The 23,151-nt window shown below is 38.0% G+C and overlaps 1 protein-coding gene across 4 annotated transcripts in view; it reads right to left on the bottom strand.

Annotated features, from left to right (window-relative positions):
• Positions 1-21,365, bottom strand: part of CSTF77 (Tetratricopeptide repeat (TPR)-like superfamily protein) — a 51,104-nt gene extending 29,739 nt beyond the window's left edge. The window contains exons 1-11 of one of the 4 annotated variants that reach the window (XM_008806764.5): positions 21,058-21,365; positions 20,842-20,913; positions 20,702-20,764; positions 18,961-19,070; positions 14,466-14,566; positions 13,250-13,311; positions 12,978-13,118; positions 12,460-12,588; positions 7,545-7,591; positions 2,626-2,689; positions 1,734-1,854 (exon numbers count right to left, since the gene is read on the bottom strand). In XM_008806764.5, the coding sequence (XP_008804986.4) occupies positions 1,734-1,854; positions 2,626-2,689; positions 7,545-7,591; positions 12,460-12,588; positions 12,978-13,118; positions 13,250-13,311; positions 14,466-14,566; positions 18,961-19,070; positions 20,702-20,764; positions 20,842-20,913; positions 21,058-21,075 (928 nt within the window). In that variant the 5' untranslated portion in view covers positions 21,076-21,365. Of the gene's footprint in view, positions 1-1,733; positions 1,855-2,625; positions 2,690-7,544; positions 7,592-12,459; positions 12,589-12,977; positions 13,119-13,249; positions 13,312-14,465; positions 14,567-18,564; positions 18,709-18,960; positions 19,071-20,701; positions 20,765-20,841; positions 20,914-21,057 lie in introns of those variants that run through there. The other 3 variants (XM_008806765.5, XM_088713373.2, XM_039117440.3) reach the window with 3 other exon arrangements.
• Positions 21,366-23,151: the final 1,786 nt, after the last annotated feature.

Genomic DNA, 23,151 nt, shown 5'->3' with positions numbered 1-23,151 from the left:
CAACCCTTGAAAAAAACTAATATCATAAAACTAATAATGCATGAAAAGGCTAGGTTCTCGGACCAAGTTCATTTTCACTTAATTAAATTAAACTAGCCAACATTAGTTTAAAAAGGAATTATAAAACAATTATATTATAAGACAATGTCTAGTTCATAAACGACTCGTAATAGGCTATCACTTTGAACCCAATTAGGCCCTTGTGCAATTGTTCTAGTTTCATAATTGTTGAAACCCAAATAGGTGAGCAATGATACTAATTTAAGAAAAAATTTGAACTTGTCAGTAAATATAATTTGATATAAGCACTACTAATTGGTAACAATTATCTAGAAAGCATGGATACTTCAAACCCTAGGTCACATCCATGTCAGATATGGATCGAATCCCTCATGGACGTGTCCAATATTTGTATAAAGTATGCTATTTTTCAACATAAAAAAATATTCTAGATACTTTCTGATAAGGTTCAAGATACTTCCTCAATTCTTACAAATATGAAGGGGAGAGCATTTGCGCTCTTTTCTTAATGCTAATCTTTTAATAATGAATGGTTAAGTTTTAGTCTACAACATTAATATCAAAATATGAAGTATGGATTTTGGTTTATGATTTGATATTTTGATTGATGATTACATGATGAGCTTGTGATAGTTGATACTACCATCTAAAGTACAAACTATGCCATTTTAAAAACCTACCATGCTTTATAATTTTTTTTACATATATATATATGTGTGCGTGTGTGTATATTTATAGGTATATTTATTAGCACTTTAGCAGTATCCTATTTTTTAAAGGTTTGTTGTATTGGCCTATCCATACTACGCCATATCCGTATCCGTATCCCATATCCATGTCCATGGTTCATAGTTACTAGCAAGTAGCAACATGCAATGCATGCTTCAGAGAAATAATTAACAAAAAAAAGAATAAGAAACAACTAATATTCATTATACCATGCAAACAAGACAACGAAAAGAAAAGAAACTGAAAAATAAATATTGAATATGAAATATAAAATCTAAAAACAAAGGATAAATAACATACAATTGAAAGATCCTAACTCACTAAAAACAACACCTTTTGTTGGTATCATTCAAATTTGACTTGCAGCATTCTTTTAAATATGGTAGTCAACCTTCAGGTACATATGAAAGATAATAAATTTAGGTGAAAATGGAAGCAGAGAGAGGGAAAGAGCACTGCATTTTTCCAGATGTGGTATCTGAGAGAATCAGGGGAAGGTTTAGTACATCATGGCCCAATGCAATTTTTCCTTTTTCATGTGAGAGAAACATAAGTTTAAGGTTCATTAAATTGGTTCATTGCATATTTCATTTCCGGCACATGAGAAACAAAGTATAAAAAGTTTAACAACTCCCATGAGAGGGCAGAGCGAAACACAAAAACTTATTTTGCTTTTATAAATATAAAAATTAGAATTTTTCGCTTATACGCTTACAGCCAGGATATTTTACTTTTTCCTTTTATTTTGGTGTTATTTTCCTCATTTTTTTACTGCTGCAATTGCACAGGCATTCTTTAAAAATTGAAAGAATATTTCAGTATAAGAAAATGACAGAATCTAGAGAGAATAATCCTAGATTTCAAGTACAATTATCAAGTTTCTGGACTAGCATTCCCTCTTTCTACTTCCAAGAATAAGTAATTGCTGCATAAAGTTCTTGACATCTTAAGCAGAAACAGAAATTAATAGAACTTCCAATTACCAGGAAGCGCCTTTAAAGCCCGCTGAAATACTTTAACCGATGAATCCACGGAACCACTCTTTGCATGCCATGTTGCATAGTCATACCATACATCAGGATAATGATACAGATACATCAGACTCTGGAGATCAACAGGGGAAGATCCATCATTGAAATTCAAATGGGAAAAAACATAGAAAATAACAAGGGTGCCCCTGGGATAAAATTATTCTTATAAGTCTTAAAGCTGAGAATGGGTTGCTTAAGATGGTTTTTTAAGCACTGTCACAGCACTATTCAGATCTTAAAATATCACATGGCTAACTGATTTCATTTATACAAACACAAGAAAGGAAGCATTGAATAGAAGAAGTTGCTAAGCCAAGAGCGCCATTTTTATCAGGAAAATATGAAATTATAACAAAAAAAACTTTCATTTGTAACTTAAGCTTTGTGCCCCTGGGATAAAATTATTCTTAAAAGTCTTAAAGCTGAGAATGAGTTGCTTAAGATGGTTTTTTAAGCACAGTCACAGCACTATTCAGATCTTAAAATATCACATGGCTAACTGATTTCATTTATACAAACACAAGAAAAGAAGCATTGAATAGGAGAAGTTGCTAAGCCAAGAGCGCCATTTTTATCAGGAAAATATGAAATTATAACAAAAAAACTTTCATTTGTAACTTAAGCTTTGAGAAATTATACAAAAAATAGAAATTAAGAAGAAAAAGGTGAGTGGCATTTCTGTGAAATTATGAATTATGATATAACATCATATTTCTAAAATTCTTGCTCCACCTAAGAGCAGTACTGCCAAATTAGTATGTTTTGCTGCAATTAATGCAAATATTGAATACATGAATCAAGGAAAAGGCAAACAAGACAAACACAAAAACCACTATCTGCATACCTGCTCAAAAGTGAAAGTAACACGTTTGTTGGCAGATGCAGCATCAATCCTTTGAGGGTTCCCTCTGGACAGGAATTAGCAAAGATAGAGTTCAAACTTCAAAGGGTACAAGATTCTCAAGCAAAATCTATGGTCATAAATACAACAAGCAGAATGCTCTATATTCTTGAAAGAATAAAATTAGTATAAATAAATTTATCATGTTAGCTTTCCATTTAAAATTACACACTATCTTTCATACAGTCCATGAGAAAGAAATCATATCAGAGACAACGCATCAGCACACTTATCAATAATGGAAAAAAGAACCGAAGTGCTATATATTACAAGGATGGTGGGCCCAGGCAGCTGGCTGACCTTTTGTTAGTTAGCAATCTGAAGTTATACCACTGATTTTTCCTAAGTGGCTGGGAAGAGGATATCTGTTATTCTCTTGTTAAACACAGTGATCTTGGTTTGACAATATATTGTAATTTTAATACTAAAAAAATCATTTTGTTTTCTGCTATGATGTTAATTTTTAATATGTTCAACCATGGCCATGCTATATTGCTATGTAAGATAAAATGCTATCATCCCTACAGCAAGAGGTTAAGCATGCAGAATTAAAAGGCTGATTTCTACAAAAATTAGCTTGCTAATTTCATATTAAACCTTCTTCATACACAAATGAGAATCTTCTCATGAAACAAGCCTTTTAAGTGTTTCCTGGTTTCATATCAACATCTCATAATGCTTTTATTTTCATTTGTAATAGTTCTCTCACCCCACAGACCAGAAATTAAAAATATTTCCTTCTATTGATTTCTCTTTTTTTTTTCAATCAACTATTAAACCTTTACTTTGAGATCTCCCTTTATTAACACACTGCGTGGAAGAAGTATGGTCATACCTCTGCTTCTATACTTACTCTTTTTTCATCAAGTTTAATTTCCTTCCAAAAACTTATTTCATTATCACTGAGTCAACATCACAAGGGCTCTTATCTATTGCACTCGCTCTCAAATATTAAGAGGGTGCTGACTTTCGATATACCCATGTGCCCAGCATTCCAGCTGCTCAGCCTCCTTTTGTAAAGATAGTTTAATTCGCGAGCTGCATTTTTTGTATCATCTACATGTCTTAAAATATGACTGGTAATGTAGACAGCCCAAGGCATCTCCTTTGACATGCTCTCTTCAACAAAAGATCTCATAGCTAAGATCTGAGACTACTCCACTAGATCAAACCTCAGTTCTCCTCTAACTCCACCTTATATTCCCTAATTCGGTCTAGCAAGCTTATCTACACTCAAATGCATGATTCCATCATCTCCCTCCGTTAATTTGCCAACTTTGACCAAATTCAGCCTCTAAAAACCTTATCCTCGACCCTATATGACCAGCTTTGGCCGCTGGTCAGATAAAGTCAAACCAGGTCCATATTTGGTCAATCCGCACTCTTTACACACTAATCCCATCCTCCTAAAATTTTGCCTCAATTGGACTTGTTTAGCACCTTCAAATTGCACCCCAAATTTAATTTGACACTTAGTTTCCTATACTTGACCCTTAACTGCACTCATAAAAGTAACCACACTTCTGAACTCACTAAAATCTCGATAGATTCCCCTTTTAAGTTCTCGAGAGCCTCCATCACTAACCCTCCATTTGAATTCCTACACTTACAAATACCTCCCCGAGAGAATTGAGAATTTTTTCTTCCATCCCTTGACCATTTTCTCCCCCTCCCCCTCCACCGCCCCACTCTTCAAATCTAGGTTAGAAAGTTTGGAGAAAATGGTGAGAAGAGGGAAAACTCTGCCAAAATGGAGCCCTTCTGCTCTTCTTTCACCTCTCTTACACCAAGGTTTCTCCTAGATCGAACAAAAAATTCCATGGATTTAGCTTGAATTTTCTTAGATCTACCATTCTGGAAGCTTAGCAAGAAGTTTTCCCAAGAAGATCTTGAAGCAAGAGAAGACACCAAGTGGCTAAGAACAAGAGGGGCAGCCCCTTAGAGGCTCCTCCGTATGAAAGGCATCTACAAGTAAATCCACTTTGAATTCAATAAGCTTTCCTTTTCTTTTGGCTGATTCCTTGTTGGTATAATGTAATATATTTGTTCTCAAGGTTTTAAATACTGGTAGGACAACGGGGCATCCTGCAGCCTCGAGTGCCGGGACAGGCCATTGTCCCAAGTGCCAGGATGGGATGAATCGGAAATGGACCTAGATAGGATGGACATCCATCGTCCCAAGTATCAATATGCAGGGTATCCCATTCCACAGAAAAACTAGGACAGCCCCATCCCATGATATTTAAAATCTTATTCGTTCTTGATGTAAATCTCTTGCTTTGAACAAATTTTATTTAGATTGTTTTTCTTCTTTCTTTTAGTGTAGACTTAAATTGGCTACTACTTTTCTTTAATGAGGGGCGAAGCTAGGGATTAAAACAGGGTATTCTACAACACTAGGTCTCTAGCACTTTCTTTTTTCTTTTTGATCCAATTTGATCACAAGATGGAAGGATAATGTTCACAACCCCTTGGGTATTGGATACAACAAATCAAGGCCCTAGTGAGAAGCCACCAAAGCAAGGTACAGGTTGGAAGCCATGCTTGCAGTTTTCTAGAAACCTTCAATGAACGACACTTCAAGTGACAATTGCTAGTAGATCCCAACCCCCTCCCCTTCAAGATGGTTAGTACAAGCTCAAATCCTTTTTCGAGACACCAAGGGGGTCCTAAGCCTTCCCCTCCTGTACCACCAGCCCTTACCTAGCCTCTAATGCTAGTTCATGCCTCATCCCAACCATTTAGATCAAGTAACATTTTCAAATTTTTAGCCTTTAAAAAGGTCGATAGTGACATTGAATCATAACTGACTACATATTCCCTCCCTCCAGAGTGTCCACAAGTAAGGTTTACCATATCGGTCGGTACCGAAGCATACCAACCATACCTACCACCGGTACTAAACCAGTGCGTAGCACAGCGGGCATACCGATATTCGGTATGATGAATCGGGTACCGTACTGGACGTATCGACACTGTATTAACATGGTACCAGTAATAGGGTCTGGTACCAAGACGGCGAACCTTATGTAGAACCATGTTGAAAGCCTGAAAATCATCACCTTTTTTTACTTTTGCATAAGCAACTTCAATGATTGAGTCAAATATCCTAATTTCAGTGAATTTAGAGGTATTCAAGTTGTTTGGCCTGAATGGTGTCAGTGTACAGTTCTTTCAAGGACTATAGGAGTTAGTAAGGATCAAATATTAGCTCAAAGAGAAAGGATTGTTTCAGCAAATAGACTTGTTACAGAATTCTAATAAAATTATGCAGTTTGATGCTTATAGGAAAGTGCCATGATATTACGGTTAGTTATACTTATGTCAATTAATCTTCAAAGAGACTGCTAATGATGATCATCTCACAATTGGAAAGGTATGGCAGGGAAGTCAAGCAAATGCCTGCCCAAAAGTAGAGAATGTGAGGATGGTATTGCGTTGGAGGGTCAAATATGAAAGATATGTATGACCAAAACAGAATTGAATACAATAAACATGATAGAGGATTTTATACCAATATATAGCAGATACTTCTCGTTCTTTCTAAAAGCACAGGGAAATTGGATAGTTTCCCATGTGAAGTAATGAATACACCAATAATGCAAATGATGGGAAGGGATTTAAAGAAGCTAGATCTGACAGGAATTTGGATTTTTGGCATTGATAAAGATATGGATTATCCAAGGTACTCTTAGTGAATATTTTTCTCACTCTCTTAAAGAATCTAACAAAGGTCAAAAGCCTAGAGAAGGCTCTTAAAGAAGCTCATTTTGACATAGGATATACATTCTTCTATTTTCAGAAAAACAGGCAAAGCATGATGTTCATCCTCAATTCGTCTATGATGCTTTCATGCCACTGAATATTCTCACCATTTAATGACAAGTAAAACCTGATGAAGGCAAATTCATCGTTATACATCTCATAGGTTCGATTTCAAGTTACAATAATGCAGGTCAAGATTTCAGTGGCTACAGATCCTTTAGGAAATCTTTGAATTCTTTAGTTACAACCATCAAGGTCTGCAACACATACTTTTCAACTCTTCTAGGTCTAAAGATAATCTAGGAACATTGGCCCAAAATCTCAAGATGCCATTCTGTTAGCCTACTAAAATAGCAGGTACCATGATTAGCAAGGAAACAATCCTTCAAGAACAAAAGGCATAAAATGCTTCCACATAAATCAATCAGGCCATAAACTTTGATTCCATAAGCCAGTTTCAAGAAGACTAGTGAATAAAGGTCATGATCTTACAAAACAAGGAGGTTGCTTTTCAGCCATTATGGTCTCTCTGTATCAGATTATGAATAGATAAAATAGAGGATTCAAGAAACAACCTTTTATCAAGAAATAGCCAAAACCAAGATCGTACTTTATCTACAATTTATAGCACTTCACAAAAAAAAAAAAAAAAAACGTGACCTTGAGTCATTGATGTATTTACATGTATCAAAAAGCACAGATTTTTAAAGTTACGTATGACAGTATCCAATGACAAATATCTCAAAAGCAAACATCCGAAGACAGATTTTGCATAACCTGTTTTTGTTGAAAAAATATCTCCTAGTTTATGATGCATTTTAAGGGAGCAAAGTAGGAAATCAAGAAAAAAGAGTAGCAAGTAAGGCCTAGAGGCCAGCCTCAGCATGCTGGACTGTAAGCCTTTGCATTGTATTTAGTAGAAGACAAATATACATGCAATCTGCCTCTGATTTGCTTGTTGATCAAAAAAGAACCTCTGTGCATTCATCCTCACTTTTTTATTAGCATCCCATACACATATGTATACATGCATGCATCCATGAATTCTGGGTGTGTGCATGTATACTCAAGGAAGACAAGAACATGAAATCACTTACTTCTCGAATGCCAAGAGCCTTTTCCACGCCATACATTGCTGCTCTTCCTGCAGGTATACAATTAGCAGATGCATGAATTTTACCTAGAATTAAAATTGTTTACATGTTTCATATGTTGCTTAAGAGTAGCATTTTAGGAGGAACCAACAACAGCACATAAGAAAAATTCATCTTGAGAAGTCCAAATAAGAAAAATTGGATGCTTAGATTTTAAAAAAAAAAATCTGAAAAGAATTATCTTGGTATGAGTAAATATCTGATGTCGACAATTCCATGCAGCTGAATGGAACTTCCTCTCTGGAAAAGCACTCAGGCCTCAGGAATAACGATGGAATAATGCAACAGATAGGCCTTATTCCGGCCAAACTGATCTTTAAAGAATGGGAAATCCATATAAACTTGTTTAGCCCGAGAATAACAATTCCAAAGGTGGTTTGCAATAGCATACTTCCTTGAATAAGGGCCTTTTCATTCCTACTTTTTTATTGGACAAAAATAACCTTAGCCCTAGAGTTATTCCAGTAATGATTAGAAATTTTGGCCACAGAAAAAGGTGGACTAACCATTCCAGAAGGAAAAGCTGTTTGTTTTCCACTTCTTATTTCTGAACCAAACATGCCCCACTGCATATTTATATTTGATAGAAGGATTAGATGGAAAGAGGCAAGGGAGTCATAACTATTGCAATGAATGGCAAAGCACCAACCAGACAAGGCACTATGGCCAGTCCTTACTAGTCAAAGTAGGGTGAACTGGGCCGAACTGCCTAGTTCAGGTCGTATTGCCTGATTCGGACAGTACCAAACCGAACCAGCACAGGACTGGGTCGTTCGGCTATGGAATTCGGAACTCGCCCTAAACCGCTCGAAACCAATCACAACATTTCACGCATCCTTCCAACTGATCAGCCACATCCATAGAGGTCACTAGGGAGCCGATTATCACATGACTCCTTGTCTAAGACATCCTCTCAGATATATGATCGAGAGTTGCTTAGACAAGGCCACCACGCTATCAGATCGACTCAGTCAGGAAGGCAACATCCATCCTCCTAGTGTAGCTAGGCAAAGAGGGGCATGACAGAAAAGCAGACAGTTACTCAGTGCAACAGAAAAGAAAAAGAAAAGACAGTTGCAACCCTGATGGAGAGCGTGAAAGAGTCGGTTCACTCAGATTCAAAGACTAGCAAGAGCAGCGATGACAGTTCTGATGGTCATGGATCTGATGACTAAAAAGGGAGTGAAGGACATGAGACCACCATTTAAAAGAGAGTCGCAAGATGGTCTTCGATTCATCAATAAGTTCCAGTTTACGCATGCTACATAGGATAGGAACCACGGTGCACAATCTGGTAAAGCCTATAAGAATACAATTATATATAGAAGATGTGCTCCTCGAGGTCGTTCAGGAGGACACGATGCAACTGCCTATGACCCCGCACGTGGAGTAGAAACCATAGACATATCAGGTTCCGAGTCGTATATTGGATCCTATTACCAACAACCACAGACAGCCTATGACCCATACGGATACGGATATGGATATGGTATGTCAGAGGCATCGTCTTTTGATTGCTACTACCCTATGCAGCCATGAGCATCTTACGAGTCAGATTTTGCTACCGGCATATTCGAATAGGCTCCGCCACAGTCATATTATCAGGCAGAGAACATCTCTCAGAGCCAAAGCTTCAGTGAGAGATCTGAGGTTGGTTATAACCTAGTGCATTCCTTATGGGATAAGCGTACAGGACTACAACGCGGCTTGGTTAGAGAGGGTGGGCTGATGTGCTTCCTGATTATGTTAATGATCCAAATATCTACAAGAGGCATCGCCACTCGACGAGATTTTCGATATCGATATGTATGTTGATATCAGTATATATGTTCTACTTTAAATATATGAAAATTGATTGTAACATTTTATATTTTGTATCTCACTAATTGATTTTAGAATATTTCATGTTGCTTCTTCTAACATGTAACATCTCACTAATCAGTTTATATTTTACATCACTCTAGAATATCAAGAGGCATCATTTAGGATGTATCGAGATCATAAAAATATCAAAAAAAAATCAAAAATATCAAATTACACTTAAAATAATTAAAAAAATAAAAAAATAATTACTATTAATTCAAACTTAAAAAATATTTTAAAAAAATTAGGATACCGGTTTCGACCACCAACCGGGACGGGTCCCGGTACCGGTTCGGTATACCTTGGGTCAAAGAAAACTAGCCAAGAAAGATTCTGACCAGGCCTTCCCTTGGGTATTGAAGTCATCCGAATGAGTCTCTTTTAGATAGGATATTTGCAAATTGAAATGTGATTTATTTTGATTAATTTTTGACGAATTGTTGTAAGGATCTTTGGATGCCCAAATTTTAAGAAATAATCACCTGTTTTGCAGAGTCCTAAAAGAACATTAAGTAGGCTGAAAATAGGGACAGTGAATCGAAGTTTAGTAAGCAATGTTTGGCTAAATAGCTACAGGTTTGTCTTCTGTTTAGAGTCCTAACTGAAGTCAATTGCTTGGCCAACCAAGCTAATGACATAGGGGAGAGACCAGCTGTTTTATTTACATGCAGCAATTGAAAACTTTGGTCATATCAGGTCAGTTAATGATGCTTGGCACCAATGTCATGACTCATGAGTCTAATTCATGGGTTGGGTGCAGTTGTGGTCTCACATGACCTGAACCTAAACCAAACTGCTCTTATGTCTAGGATGTTGGATCAATGCTTGACCCAATTACACAACTCACATATCAACTTTTCTAGGACAGAAATTAATAACATGAACCAACCTTGTGCGACCTGTACATAATCTGGACAATGCCCGGTCTTGTGCAACCTGTACTTAATCCGATTAAGAAATGAGGTCTAAGACTTTTGGGTTGAAAGAAGAAACACCAAATTACAAATTTCAGCTGGAAGAAGTTAGATTCTAACCTACTGGAGTTGCAATGGGATGCGAAGCAATAGGCGGGAGGCATCCAAAATATCTAGTCTCTCCATCAATGTCTACCGAACCAACACCGATATGTATACCGGTGGCCTACCGGACTGGTTCCGGCCGTACCGAACCGGTATCACTGATTTGGCCAGGTTTCGGCTACCGCGCAGTTTTTTTTGGGAGGAAATTCTCTCTCTTTTGGATCTTTTTCTATGAATTTAAATTTAATTTGATTTTTTTGTTGTTGTTTTCTTAATGTTTTTTTCATGTTTTTTTTTATGTTTCTATGTTTAGAGTTTAAGCTAGATGATGTATCTTATTACTTTCAATTCCAAATGATACAAATCATAAAATGAACAACATAAAATATCTTCAAATAAATATACATTCAATTACATACTTTTAAAACACTCTCGGATATCTAAAATCAGAATGAGTGGCGATGGCTTTTGTAGATTTTCGGATCATAAGTATAGTCAACAGGAGACATATCAACCCACCCCTTTACCCAAGTGGCGTTGTAGTCTTGTTTACTCATCCTAGAAGGAACGCGTGCCAGGTTATAAGAACTCTCGGATCTCTCACTCAAGCTCTGGCTCTAAGAGGTCTTTTCTGACTGTGGAGTGGCCCATCTGAATATAGCGGCAGCAAAATCCGACTCGTAAGATGCTCCAGGTTGCATAGGGTAGTAGCTACCGGAAGATGCCTCCGACGCACCATGTTCATATCCGTATCCATATCCGTATGGGTCCTGAGCTGCCTAAGGCTGCGGATAATAGGATCCAGTATATGACTCGAAATCTGATACGTCTATGGATTCTACTCCACATGCGAGGTCATCTGCAGCTGCATCCTGTCCTCCTAAATGAGTGAGGCATCGAGAGAGACTGGCCAAAATGGCCACCGCTTTTTGACCACAGCACGCGGCGCTGTAGCAAATTGAAGGTGTACCGGTGCGAACCGGACGCGCTGTGGCAAACTGAAGGGGTACCGGTGCGAAGCGGTCCGGTTCGCACCGGTACAAGGCGATACCGGGCTTGTACCGGTCTGAACCGATCTATTTCACACTGGTACAAGGTGGTACCGGGCTTGTACCGGTGCGAACCGCATTCCCACCGGTACGCCCTTTGTATCGCTCGGTTCCGGCCCACCGCGGTTCCGATACAAGACGGAACCGTTTTCTACTGCAAGACCGGACCGGTCCGGTATATGCTGAACAAGCCGGTATGGATCAGTTCAGCATACCATGGTCTCCATATATCAGATTGTTTCCCAAGTACCGGTTTATCATGTTGTTTCCCACCTGCCCATGCGCACCACTCCTATGAATCGCACTTGTGAAATGATGCAATACCTAAGAGGCATCAGATCTTATCTGACACCTCCCATCCACCATTTTGCTTTTTATTGCAATAATGGGTTGTGATCTGAACCGATTACCAACTGATAGATAAGCAAAGTAATGATCTAATGCTTTTGTAATGTAAGGGAACAAGCGAGAAAAGAAAACAGTAGAGACAAACATCAACTGCAACCATGAGAAGAGGACGATCAAAAAAGCGTCTCGGATTTGTATTCTCATACCAAGCTAGAATGGTAGTTGATTCGCTATCTTACTGCATCATGAATAGAGTGTTTAAACATAACTACCTGGTAGATCAGAATGACTAGGTATACGTACAAAGAGAATGATATATGCCTGTTTTGTTTTCTCATTCCAAGCTAGAATGGTAGTTGATTTGCTATCTTAATTCATCATGAATAGGGTGTTTAAGCCTGACTACCTGGTAGATCAGAATGACTAGGTATAGGTACAAAAAGCATGCTATATGCGAAAGCTCACATGTGACAAACAACATACAAGACTGTCATTCACAGTAGCATAAAGCCAGTTCTTTTTTCATTTAGGTGTTGCACTGATTAGGAAACAATTCTAAATTTATAGAAGGAAACATACCTTGCAGGTACCAGTTGGTGGAACAGCAAGCATATTCCAATCAATTTCATCAATGTACTTCTTCCGCTCTTTGTAGACGGCCTTGGCGCTGTTAAACTTTGGATGATATTCAGATAATAGCCCTTTTGCCTAAAGAATGGATTATAATGAATTTCCATAGAGATTCAGATGCTTAAATTAATAAATTAGTAGTGAAGAATTGCAAGGCTGACTGCATGCTTTAATTATCCAAGTGACTACAAGTAATGCTGAAAGGGAAAAGCAAGGTAGCAAAACTAATTATAATATTATGAAACAATAGACGTATAGCATTTCAAAAGAAAAGTGGTTTTGCTACCTTTAGTTGACCAAAAAATAACAAAAGGTTCTGGAGCATTTCTAAAAATTAAGTTTCTATATGGTAGTAAGGGACATAAGAGAAATCTTACAGCTTAAAAAAGAACCACAGGAAATACAACCCTCAACTTTAGTAAAACAACCAGTGCCTATGAAAAGTTCCTGTACATAAGGCTTCTTACCAGTGCACGGCTAACAGAGTTTTCAAAATTTTCATAGTCTTTCCAAAGCTGTTCCACATGATGGGTTGGAGTAATAATTGCTTTTTGGTATACTTTCCGCACAGAAGTCATGCGGTGCGACTCTTCCTGAGCTGTTGTAACCTGAAAGAGGATTTTAGAAAAGCATATAATGTGTGCATATCTGAAATTCCCTTAAACAGCTCATTATGCAATTTATTTCAAACTGCATAAACAAGACAGAAGAACAGAGACTGGAAAGACACTGGACATACCGGCATTGACTTCAAGAAAGTAATGTACTCCATCCACACAGGTCCAGATGCGATGTCAGATCCTAATGAATCGATTAGTATCAAAGAACTAAAATTCATCAATATAAATCCACCTAAAATTTATTAAATATAAATCTAAGAATTCATCCTAATTTACCAAAAAAAAAGAATAATTAGAACACTTAAAAGGAACTTTAATCATTACAAAAGCCTGCAAATCAAAACAAAAAATAATGCCAGAATTCTATTTGCTTTTGTTTTGCGTTACAAGTTTTGAAGCATTTTTACCGTAGTTTTAGACCAAATCTGAACTGGTTAAAAACAAAGATACAACCCTAAAGCAAGGCTGGCGGAAACACCCCGAACCACTCGGTTCAGAGCGTCCTGAGCCATACCGGCGGCTTACCAAGACAGTTCCGGCAAAGAATCCGTAACGCCACCCCGGAGAAGAAGGAGAAGGAAAGAGAACAAAACAGAGAGTGAATAGGGGAGGGAGGGAGAGGGAGAGGGAGGAAGGCTAGTGGAGGGCCGGCGCTGGCCGTCAGCACTGGTTTGAAACAGAGGTTCGATCGCAGCCTGCACCACCCGCATCAGCGCCGGCCTCCGCCGTCCTCCCTTCCTCTCTCCGCCTTCTCTCTCTTTTTCTCTCTCGTTCTCCCTCTCCCTCGTCTCTTTTACTGTGTCAGTACAGACCCAGCACGGTCCGGTGCGAACCCACACCAACTCGTCCCATCGGGCAACCGGTACCGGTTCCGCCGATGCTGCTCTGAAGGAAACTAATTATCCAAGCTATCTCAAGCTAGTTCTTGAAATAGCAAGAGGAAACCAAATAAAATTATGACCACAGTGTTCACGCACTGCAGGAACCATAAAGGACAAGCAAAATTCCTTTTTTGTCATAATGTCCATTAGCATCTTGTAATAAGCCAATAACTACTGCAATTGCTGACATCCACCGGATAGAAATTGTTGCTCTTTATTCTAGCCTTATCATTAGTGCCGATGATGCAAGGAACAAATCTAGATGGACATGCCAGAAAAAATGTTTAATGGTTGTATCTCTCCATCCACGAAAATCAAGATCAACAATCAATCACTGAACACCAAATAAACAATTTTTGGAACAAAAGAGAAATGCATGCCATGTGAAAATTCAGAAGGTTCGACATTCCAAAAGTAAAAAAGAAATTCCAACATTGCAAGTGATTGTGCCTACCAACATAGCTCAGCATAAAATCAAAAGCTTTCTTGGTTTCTTCTAGACCCTCAGCTCCTTTCTTTTCATTTACTTTCTTGATGAAACGGATGTAACAAAGCCTACAAGTCAAATTTAAGCAACAATAAAAAGATTAGGTTATGATATTAACAACCAAATTAAAAACAAAAATAGCTTGACAGACAGCAAACAAGTATGTTTACTATTGAAAGAACTTTCTAAATCCCTTAGATGGAAATGATGTGGCAAAAAAAAAATTTAACGATAAGGCATTTGAATGGTTAAGATAAAATTGAACAAGCTAGAATCACTAAACAACTTCATGTCAAAACCACATGGTGCATGAAAGTTCACCTAAAACCCTGACATTCGAAGTCAATCTTCTGAATCAGAGTGCTTTTGCATTTGTCAACTTAAACCCACTAATTTGTTACTTCTGTCCCATTCGAGCATGTCTCATTTTTTTCCCTTTTTCTGAGATAATCAGCTGACATTCTTCAACAGGCCAAACAGCTCAACTAAGGATGTGATTACAGGTTTTGTCAAGGTTTCCTCCAGCCCCATTCTTTGGCTAAGCAGATCAACATATCCTCGCCTACTCTAGAAATCAAGACCTGAACCTACCAATTATGATACCCTCTCGGAGCGGTCTCTTATAAGCCTAGGGATACAAATGTCAACTAGATACTCAGATAACAATCCGCAGTGAGACAAATTTTACATGATACACCATACAATCTACAGTGAATTTCCTTCAATATAACAAACCAGAGGACAATATCATTCAAAATCAAACCATGACCCAACCCCTAACAGAAAAGAAATGTTGCCAGGATAGGGACTGAGTTGTAAAATCATAGAGAAGTTTAGATCATATCTAAACTTGGATAAAATCAAAGCTAGCAAGAGTTTTTGAGATTTCTTTCAGAAAATTAAAAAAAAAATTGTGCACATTGAACAAATAGTTAATTTTAAAGTTAATGAATGATGAATAAAAGCAATCATTGACCAAAAATTTTGGGACATCATCAAACCAGATATCATGTAACTCTACAGCTTCCATCACTCGGAGGTGGATTTGAGTCGACTCAACTACTCCTTCGTCTGCCTAATGCCAAGGAAAGAAGATGCCTCACATGTCAAAAGACTTCTGCCCCACCATCATGGTCAATGGCTTAAAATCATCCACAAAGTCCTAGTCAATCAACTGAAGTCAGTCATGCCCAGCCTTATCAGCACTTTAAAATCCACCTTCCTCCACGAGCGCTTCATTCTCGACAGCTATATATGCACCCACGAGACAATATCATATTCCATTAAAAAAATGGCACAAAGGGTTCCGCCAAAAGCTAGACTTCAGAAAGGCCTTCAACAATGTATGTTGAGACTTTCTATCCACTCAGATGCACCAACAGGGATTCACTGATAAATGGTGCTCATTCATCCAAGCCCTCCTGCATGACAGCAAATCTGCAATCATCCTAAATGGCCAGCCTGGGAACCAGTTCATCACCCACAACGGACTTAGATAGGGCAACACACTATCACCCGACGTCTTCTTCCTTGTGGCTCACGTCATCGGCAAAATAATTACATGAGTTAAAATAGGTGATCTGAAGGCACTAGCATATCGAAATTTGCTGATGATACCCTGCTATTTGTCGAAGCCACCCAGCAAATGATCTCAGCAATTAAATTCTAGTTGTATGATTATGAACTGGCATACAGGCTGCACATTAGTTTCTCCAAAAACCCACTTTCCTATTTGGGCAGGCAGCCAAACAAGGGACCTCAACTTGCCTCCATGCTAAATTATAAAAATAGCTCCATGCCTAACACCTATCTAGGAATCCCATTGCACCGCACTTCCCCTAGACAACATGACTGGCAACATTGATTAATAAGGTTGATAAAGAACTAGCTAATTGGAAGCAATAGTGTGGATCTTTAATTTAAGTGGCCAATCATTGTCCTTGGAATCATTAAATCTTTTGTCAAAGATATAGTATTTAATGCATTTTCTCTCTCTATACATGTATAGATTTACATATATGTGTGTATATATTATGAGATGGACTATGACCTCTGAAAGAAGAAGATAATCATTCCACTTGCTTTTTCTAGTTATCAGTTTTAGAATTAAAAATTCTATATTGATACATATTTTTTAAATCAAATTGGGAAAAAAGAACGAAAGAGTCAAAGAGTCCCAAATTCCTAATCATGCCTTCTTCAAATAACAACTTATTTTCCTTCTTTGTCTCCCTCATCCTTTCCCTCCATCCCACATGGCAACCCATCCCAACACCCCCCCTCCTGCCCATGGTCTGTTGAACCGGCCGGTTCAGCACGTACCGTACCAGTACCGGTGCCAACCGGTATGGTTCGGCCGTGAAAAACGGTTACGGCCTCTGAGAGGTGGAACCGACCAATTTTCGCTATGTATCGGCCTACGCGCGGGAAAGAACGCCCACACGAGCGCAGGGCCGCACGCAGCTTCCCACGCAGGAAACTGCCCCCACCAACTGGGAACTGCGCAGGGCAGCTCGCCCGCGCAGGGCAGCGCGCCCGCGTGCTTCCCCGCACGGGATATTTAATTAATGCCACTCTGTGGCATTTAACGTGGGGTGTGTGCAGACGCGTGCACCCCTGCGCGTCCCTGCACGCGCGTGGAAATGGCATCTGTTCGGTACCGATTTAAACCGATACGAACTGGAACCATACCGGTCCGGTAGGCGACCAATACGCCTACCGGTCCGGTAGGCGACCAATACGCCTACCGGTCCGGTAGGCGACCAATACGCCTACCGGTCCGGTAGGCGACCAATACGCCTACCGGTATCGATACGGCGTACCTTGCTCCTGCCCACTTCCTTCAGCAGTCTCATCCTACACCTCTCAGCCTAATGCTTTTGACCTACTAGGTGGCAAGAGAAGAGGGTGAACCAAAGAAGGTAGGCTAGAGGTCGTGGGATTGTGGCTATCGCCATCAAGCGTGAGCTTTAGCTTCCTAGCTATAGTCCCATGGTTGTGGCAATCAATCCAACCCACGTAAAACTCGATTGCCAGATGGGTGGAGAGAGTTGATGAAGGGGGAATTTTATCAACAACAAGGTCGGTTAAGAGTTGGTGGTTGGTGGAGAAGTGAGATTTACTAGTGGTGGTGGAGAAATGGAGGAAAGGAAGGTGGTGCTAGGACTGCCAACAGACAAGGGATGAGGCCAATTGTGGTGGTGAAGTAATGACAGAGGATTGGGACTTGTTGTGGTGAACGATTGATGGAGGGCTAGTGAATGATTGACGAAGGAGGGCTCCTTGTGGTGTGACTACCGAGGTCTGTGCTAAAGGAGAAGAAAAGCATTACAGGTTGGCATAGGACAAAATAAGTTAGACGACCAAGGAGGGGATCTGGACAATTTGGATCCATGATCAAGAGCAAGTAGCAGAAGACTAGTGCTTGGTCGGCCAAGAGATGAGGGAATGGAAAGCGAAAGCTTTTTTAATAGCCCTTTCTATTTCCTTTAATATGGACAAATTAAACCTCAATCCGATGGCTAAAAGGATCAGACTGAATACCCTCTTCTCTAGATAGGAGCATAGTCCATTCTCTCTCAACATGTACAGCATCATCAAATACCCATGCAAAGTATATTTCTTCTTCCCAGTTATTCAAACACATTAGAATAAATAAATTAGGATTTCTTTTAATATAATTATAACATTTCCAAGGTATATTTTTAATGCAAAAAGTAATACAAATGTGCATTTCAAAGGATTGCCAATAAAAAATAGATTTAGTCGGACACACACTAGCAAAGCAAGCTGCAATGCTTGATTATAAAATGCTGTAAAGCTTGGTTTAAGTGAAGGTAAATCCTAATGACATTATTTTAAGTAGCCAAGTGGTATAAAAGAGAAAATGGGATGCTAAAGTGAAGCTATGTATGGGAGATAAAGTTTCCCATATTGTTATTTGACTCTGTAAAGCAAGCATGACTGTTCAACATAACACAACTATGAAGAAACTGATTGCCTTGCGAGCCCAATATAAACTCACAACCAAAGTTTGCAATCTCAGTACTGGATCCTGTATTGATACCATGCTGATACAGTGTCAGTATGCACGGTGCAGGGGTTAGTTCGGCATATTGAAACTCGGTATGCCCCTTGTGCTGAGTCTTGATTCAACACCGGTACAGTACAGTATAGCTAGTACGGAGCGGTGCGCATTGGTACGGCGAATCTGTCCATAACTACCAGCATCAAATGCATGGTACAACTAAAAATTTTAAAAATTGAGTAGATGGATGTGTATGTCATGCTAAGCAGTTATATCTGAACTATCAATACACTGATTGTCGTGCAAGCGCGAACACATAACTACCCATGTCAGGTGCATGTCTCCACTGAAAATTTTGAAATTGAGTAAATGGGCATGTAATGCATGCTAAGAAATAATATTTACTATACAGCACTAGCAGAAAGAAAGGCTTACCAGAGAAAAATATGAAGACAATTTAGTAAGCACCGGCTGAATATTTGTTTTGTAGTCTCATCATTGTTTACATTCATGTATGCCTCCACATACTGCTTCCAGTATTTTGCCTACAAGATTAAAAGGGGAATAGCAGGAATGAAGAAGGGGGCCCAGTCAGACTTTCGTCTCAGACTGCCTTAGACAAGGTTATGCCCAATGGGGGAAGAAGAAGAGCATTTTTTCTGGTATAGGCCAGCAATTAAACAACAATAAGATTTCCAAATCGGAAAAACAAGGCTGTGTAGCTTAGGCAACGATTTAAAGCATTTTGGCAAAGGGAATAGTAATTTAATGTTGCTAACATTTTAAGGTGGCATAGGGGATATGAAGCAACCATAATGCAGAGCCTATGACATAGACTTCCTTTATGTTACAGGTTGTGTAGTCTTCTTCTTTTTTTCAATCTATGCAATTGTAGTTTTTTATTAGCAAGATAATAATTTCCAAGATATGGGGGAAATTTATATCTGCAATTAAGCCAATACATGACCAGCACTTGCATGGGTCAATCTATGGAGTATTCCAATTAAGTCCATTGGACACCCACCTATGAAAATCCAACTGAACTTTTAAAAAATGTGTAAAGATAGGAAAAGGCAAATAAAGGTCACGATGTGTCTATCCAAGCTTTAACATGCTCCCTCAATTTTCTAGTGGCCCTGCAACTCCCCCCTCAGGTGGCTAACCACCCATCTTTCCTCACCTATTCTTCACTCCATTTATTCTACTCCCCTATTCTTCATTCCATCCATTCTAGTCCCCTATTCTTCATTCTATCCATTCTATTCCTTTATTTTCTCCTTAGTAGCTAAAAACTTCTACCTAGTGTCATCTACATGATTTGAAAACTACCTAAAAAAATCTCTTTGCACCTGCTTCCAGAGTGTTCCCTTACTAATTAGAGGTTTGTTTACTATCTTTTAATGTGCCTTTATGGTTTAAACTTGTCAAAAGTTAAAACTTGGTGATCTTTGTGCTATCTAAATCTCGGACCTGATCTTGGTTTTATGTTATTAATATCAAAGTTCTTCTTGATATTTAACCAATGCTTGTACAAAATTAACAATTACAATTATCATGGCAATGGGCTGGACCAGCCAGACTGTCTCAAAGTTTTGGCCCAAAAAACTGGCCTCCAACTCCACAGAAAAGTTGTCAGTTGGAGACATACAAAGTAGAAGCTCACATAAATACAGCCAGCCCAGGCCAAATTATACCCATCAAGCCTTTTCCTGAAAATTTTGGTTTAGTTTTATAAATCCCCATTCATCGGTCACTCAAATTTTGGTACAGGTTTTTAATAATTTCTTTACTAGGCCTGTTCAATGATTTTTTATTTACTACATATTTGGCTTTACATTGTAAAATCTAGCATACAATTGAATAATTGGATTGATGCAAAATCAACAAGACCAGATCAAGTTCCCGTATGAGCAAATCCTTAAATCACCCACTTCTATCAACACCCAAAATCACTTCTCTCTAACATCTAGAGCGCACATTGGGTGGGGCCAACAAATCAGTTAAATGAGAATATTAAATATTTTCCTTTCTGCACTAATCCACCCATGTAATGGTCCTTCTTTTGTCCAAATCAAGTGCAAATTTCAAAATTCCAATCGACAGTTTGCAAGCATATCAATGCAGTTAAATAAGAAAATACAAATCATAAATCGCAATGTCGTTGCTAAACATTTACAGCAGTAGGAAAAGTCGAAAGTAGCTTCTCGTAAATTGGTGCCGCCTCCAAGATAGGTAGATGCTGCAGAATCCATCAGAACCGATCAGACAACTCAAAATCCCGAGATAGAATTATATCACTATACATCACCATCTCACCTGGGCCTCATTGGCAAGAATTTCAGCAGCTTCAACATTGTATATGTCAGTAATGGCAACGTCCGCACCTTTCTGCTCCAATAAAACGAATCGAAATATAAAATTATAATCGCGTGGAGAACAATACATCAGAAAACCCAAAAAAGATTAAGTAAACGACGGGAAACGGTAACCCTAGAAATCCAAGGGCCGAGCAACAGAGGGGGCAAGTTTTACCTTTGATTCCTCGGCCATTGCTGTCGCCCTCGATTCGAGATTTTACAGCTCAAAAACCTTCAATTCGATACCACTATCATAAGGGAGGGATTAGAGCTTCTGGGATCGCATGAAGATCGAAAGGTTGAAAAATTAGCGATTCGACAGCACAAGGCGAAAGATTGAAAAGATTCCGGAGGGATCCGACGGGCTCTTCTCTCCCATGCAGGATGGGGTGGGGCGAGAGAGAGAGAGAGCCGGCATATAGGGTTGGGTCCAGCCCTCGCACACGACCCGGTATGAAAGACCATTAAACCCTACCGATCTTTACATGCTTTGGGTATGGAATTTGGATTAGATGAGCAAGTCAAATTGATCAATGTAACAAAGATTAATGAAAATTTTAAAAAAAATATTAAACAAATATATACATTAACATATAAGCTGTTAAATTCAAAAACAAAGATTTCTTTCTTTACAACATGCATAAAAATTAATATTAATAAGATAGATTCTATTATCAAAGTTTTGAGCTTTTTGGCTTCCATGCAATAAAAGAAATGCAAAATTAATAGAGATGAGGGAAAAGGTATAATTTTAGAGGCTTTTTATATTTTGTATTCTAATACTTTAAATAACCCCAATATGGACAACTAACTAGCAATATCACAAATGTGGGCACCTCCGAGCACCTCCTATTAACCTTTGATCAGCTTTAGCTCTAATCTATCATACAATAATTGCTTGCTACTTTGGCACCCTCTCTTTCTCCCTTCTCCTCCTTTTCTATTGGAATTTACTTTATCCTAAAATTTACAAAAAAACATCCTTAGTTAATGTTAGATAGTATGGTAAGTGAAGCTTATAAGAAGCTTTGTAAAATTAAAAAAAAAAGAGTATCGTAAATAAGTTTTGAAGCATTACAATAAAATATTGTTATATCTAATTAAACAATAAAAGATTCAAGGAAACTGATGTTTATAATTTTTAAAACACTATATTAATATATGTACTAAGATGAAGCAGTTAATTATATAAAATACTTTGAAAACATTTGTTGCATTTCTAGTGACATCAATTAGTCTGATGAAGAGTTATAAAATAACAAAATTTTATTTAAAGTGGAAATTACAAAAATAACATCACCTTTGTGAATTAAAAAGTGAAAAATGTTAGCAATCTTAATAGAAGTGTGGAAGATGTTATAGTTATCAATAATCAAATAAACATATGCAGTGATTAGTGAAGAACTAAAAGTTCAAAGAAAAAAAGATTGGAAAAGATGTTCTACAATGTATTGAAGCAAAACTCCATTAACAAATTAAAGTAACTAAAACTTTGTTATAAGAAAATAATAATTATAAAAGACCTTACGCATGCTATTAAAAATAAAAATAAAGGCACATCCATATATATCCCACTTTTATAGATACTAATATTTTTCTACCATCATTTGTTAAACCTAAAATATATTTCCTTTTTCTTATATCCTGCATCTAAACATGAAATCATTTCTAACAAGAAAAGATGAATAAAAGTATAATAGCAACTTCATCTATAATTCATATGAATATTATTTCTCCTTATGCCTTAAAGAGTATAATCTATATTTCTATATACAATATGGAAGTCCTTAAGTCCCATGTACTGCTAGGTTATGAAGCCTATAATTTTTTCTTTCTTGACTTCCTATTTTGCATCAATAAAAATAGGCCCACGAGGTTTATTAAGCAATGAGAGGTTAGAAAAAGCCATTATACTGCCTCCTCAAAATCCCTACCCCCAGCCCTTAAAAACAAAAAGAAGAAAAAGAAAAAGATTTAATGATTCTTTATATACTAGTCTCTTAAAAACTTAAAATTTCCACCCACACCCTCCCCCCCCCCAACTGTTAGGTTATGAAGCCTCTAAATTTTTCTTTCTTAACTTCCCATTTTGCATCAATAAAAATAGGCCCACGCGTTTTATTAAGCAGTGAGAGGTTGGAAAGTACTATTCATGATTCTCTATATGCTAGTATACTAGTATCTTAAAACTTTAGAATTGCCAACACCACCCCCCCTCTAAAAGAATAGGGGTGGCAATTTACTCCATCCCATTGTGTATCTAACCTAA

Source organism: Phoenix dactylifera, chromosome 17 (genome assembly GCF_051530095.1).
Source record: "Phoenix dactylifera cultivar Ajwa chromosome 17, Ajwa_hap1_PhDact_Kaust_v1.1, whole genome shotgun sequence".
Classification (NCBI taxonomy): Eukaryota; Viridiplantae; Streptophyta; class Magnoliopsida; order Arecales; family Arecaceae; genus Phoenix; species Phoenix dactylifera.
The sequence above is the reverse complement of the archived record's forward strand: the minus strand, read 5'-3'. Positions and strand labels throughout refer to the sequence as shown.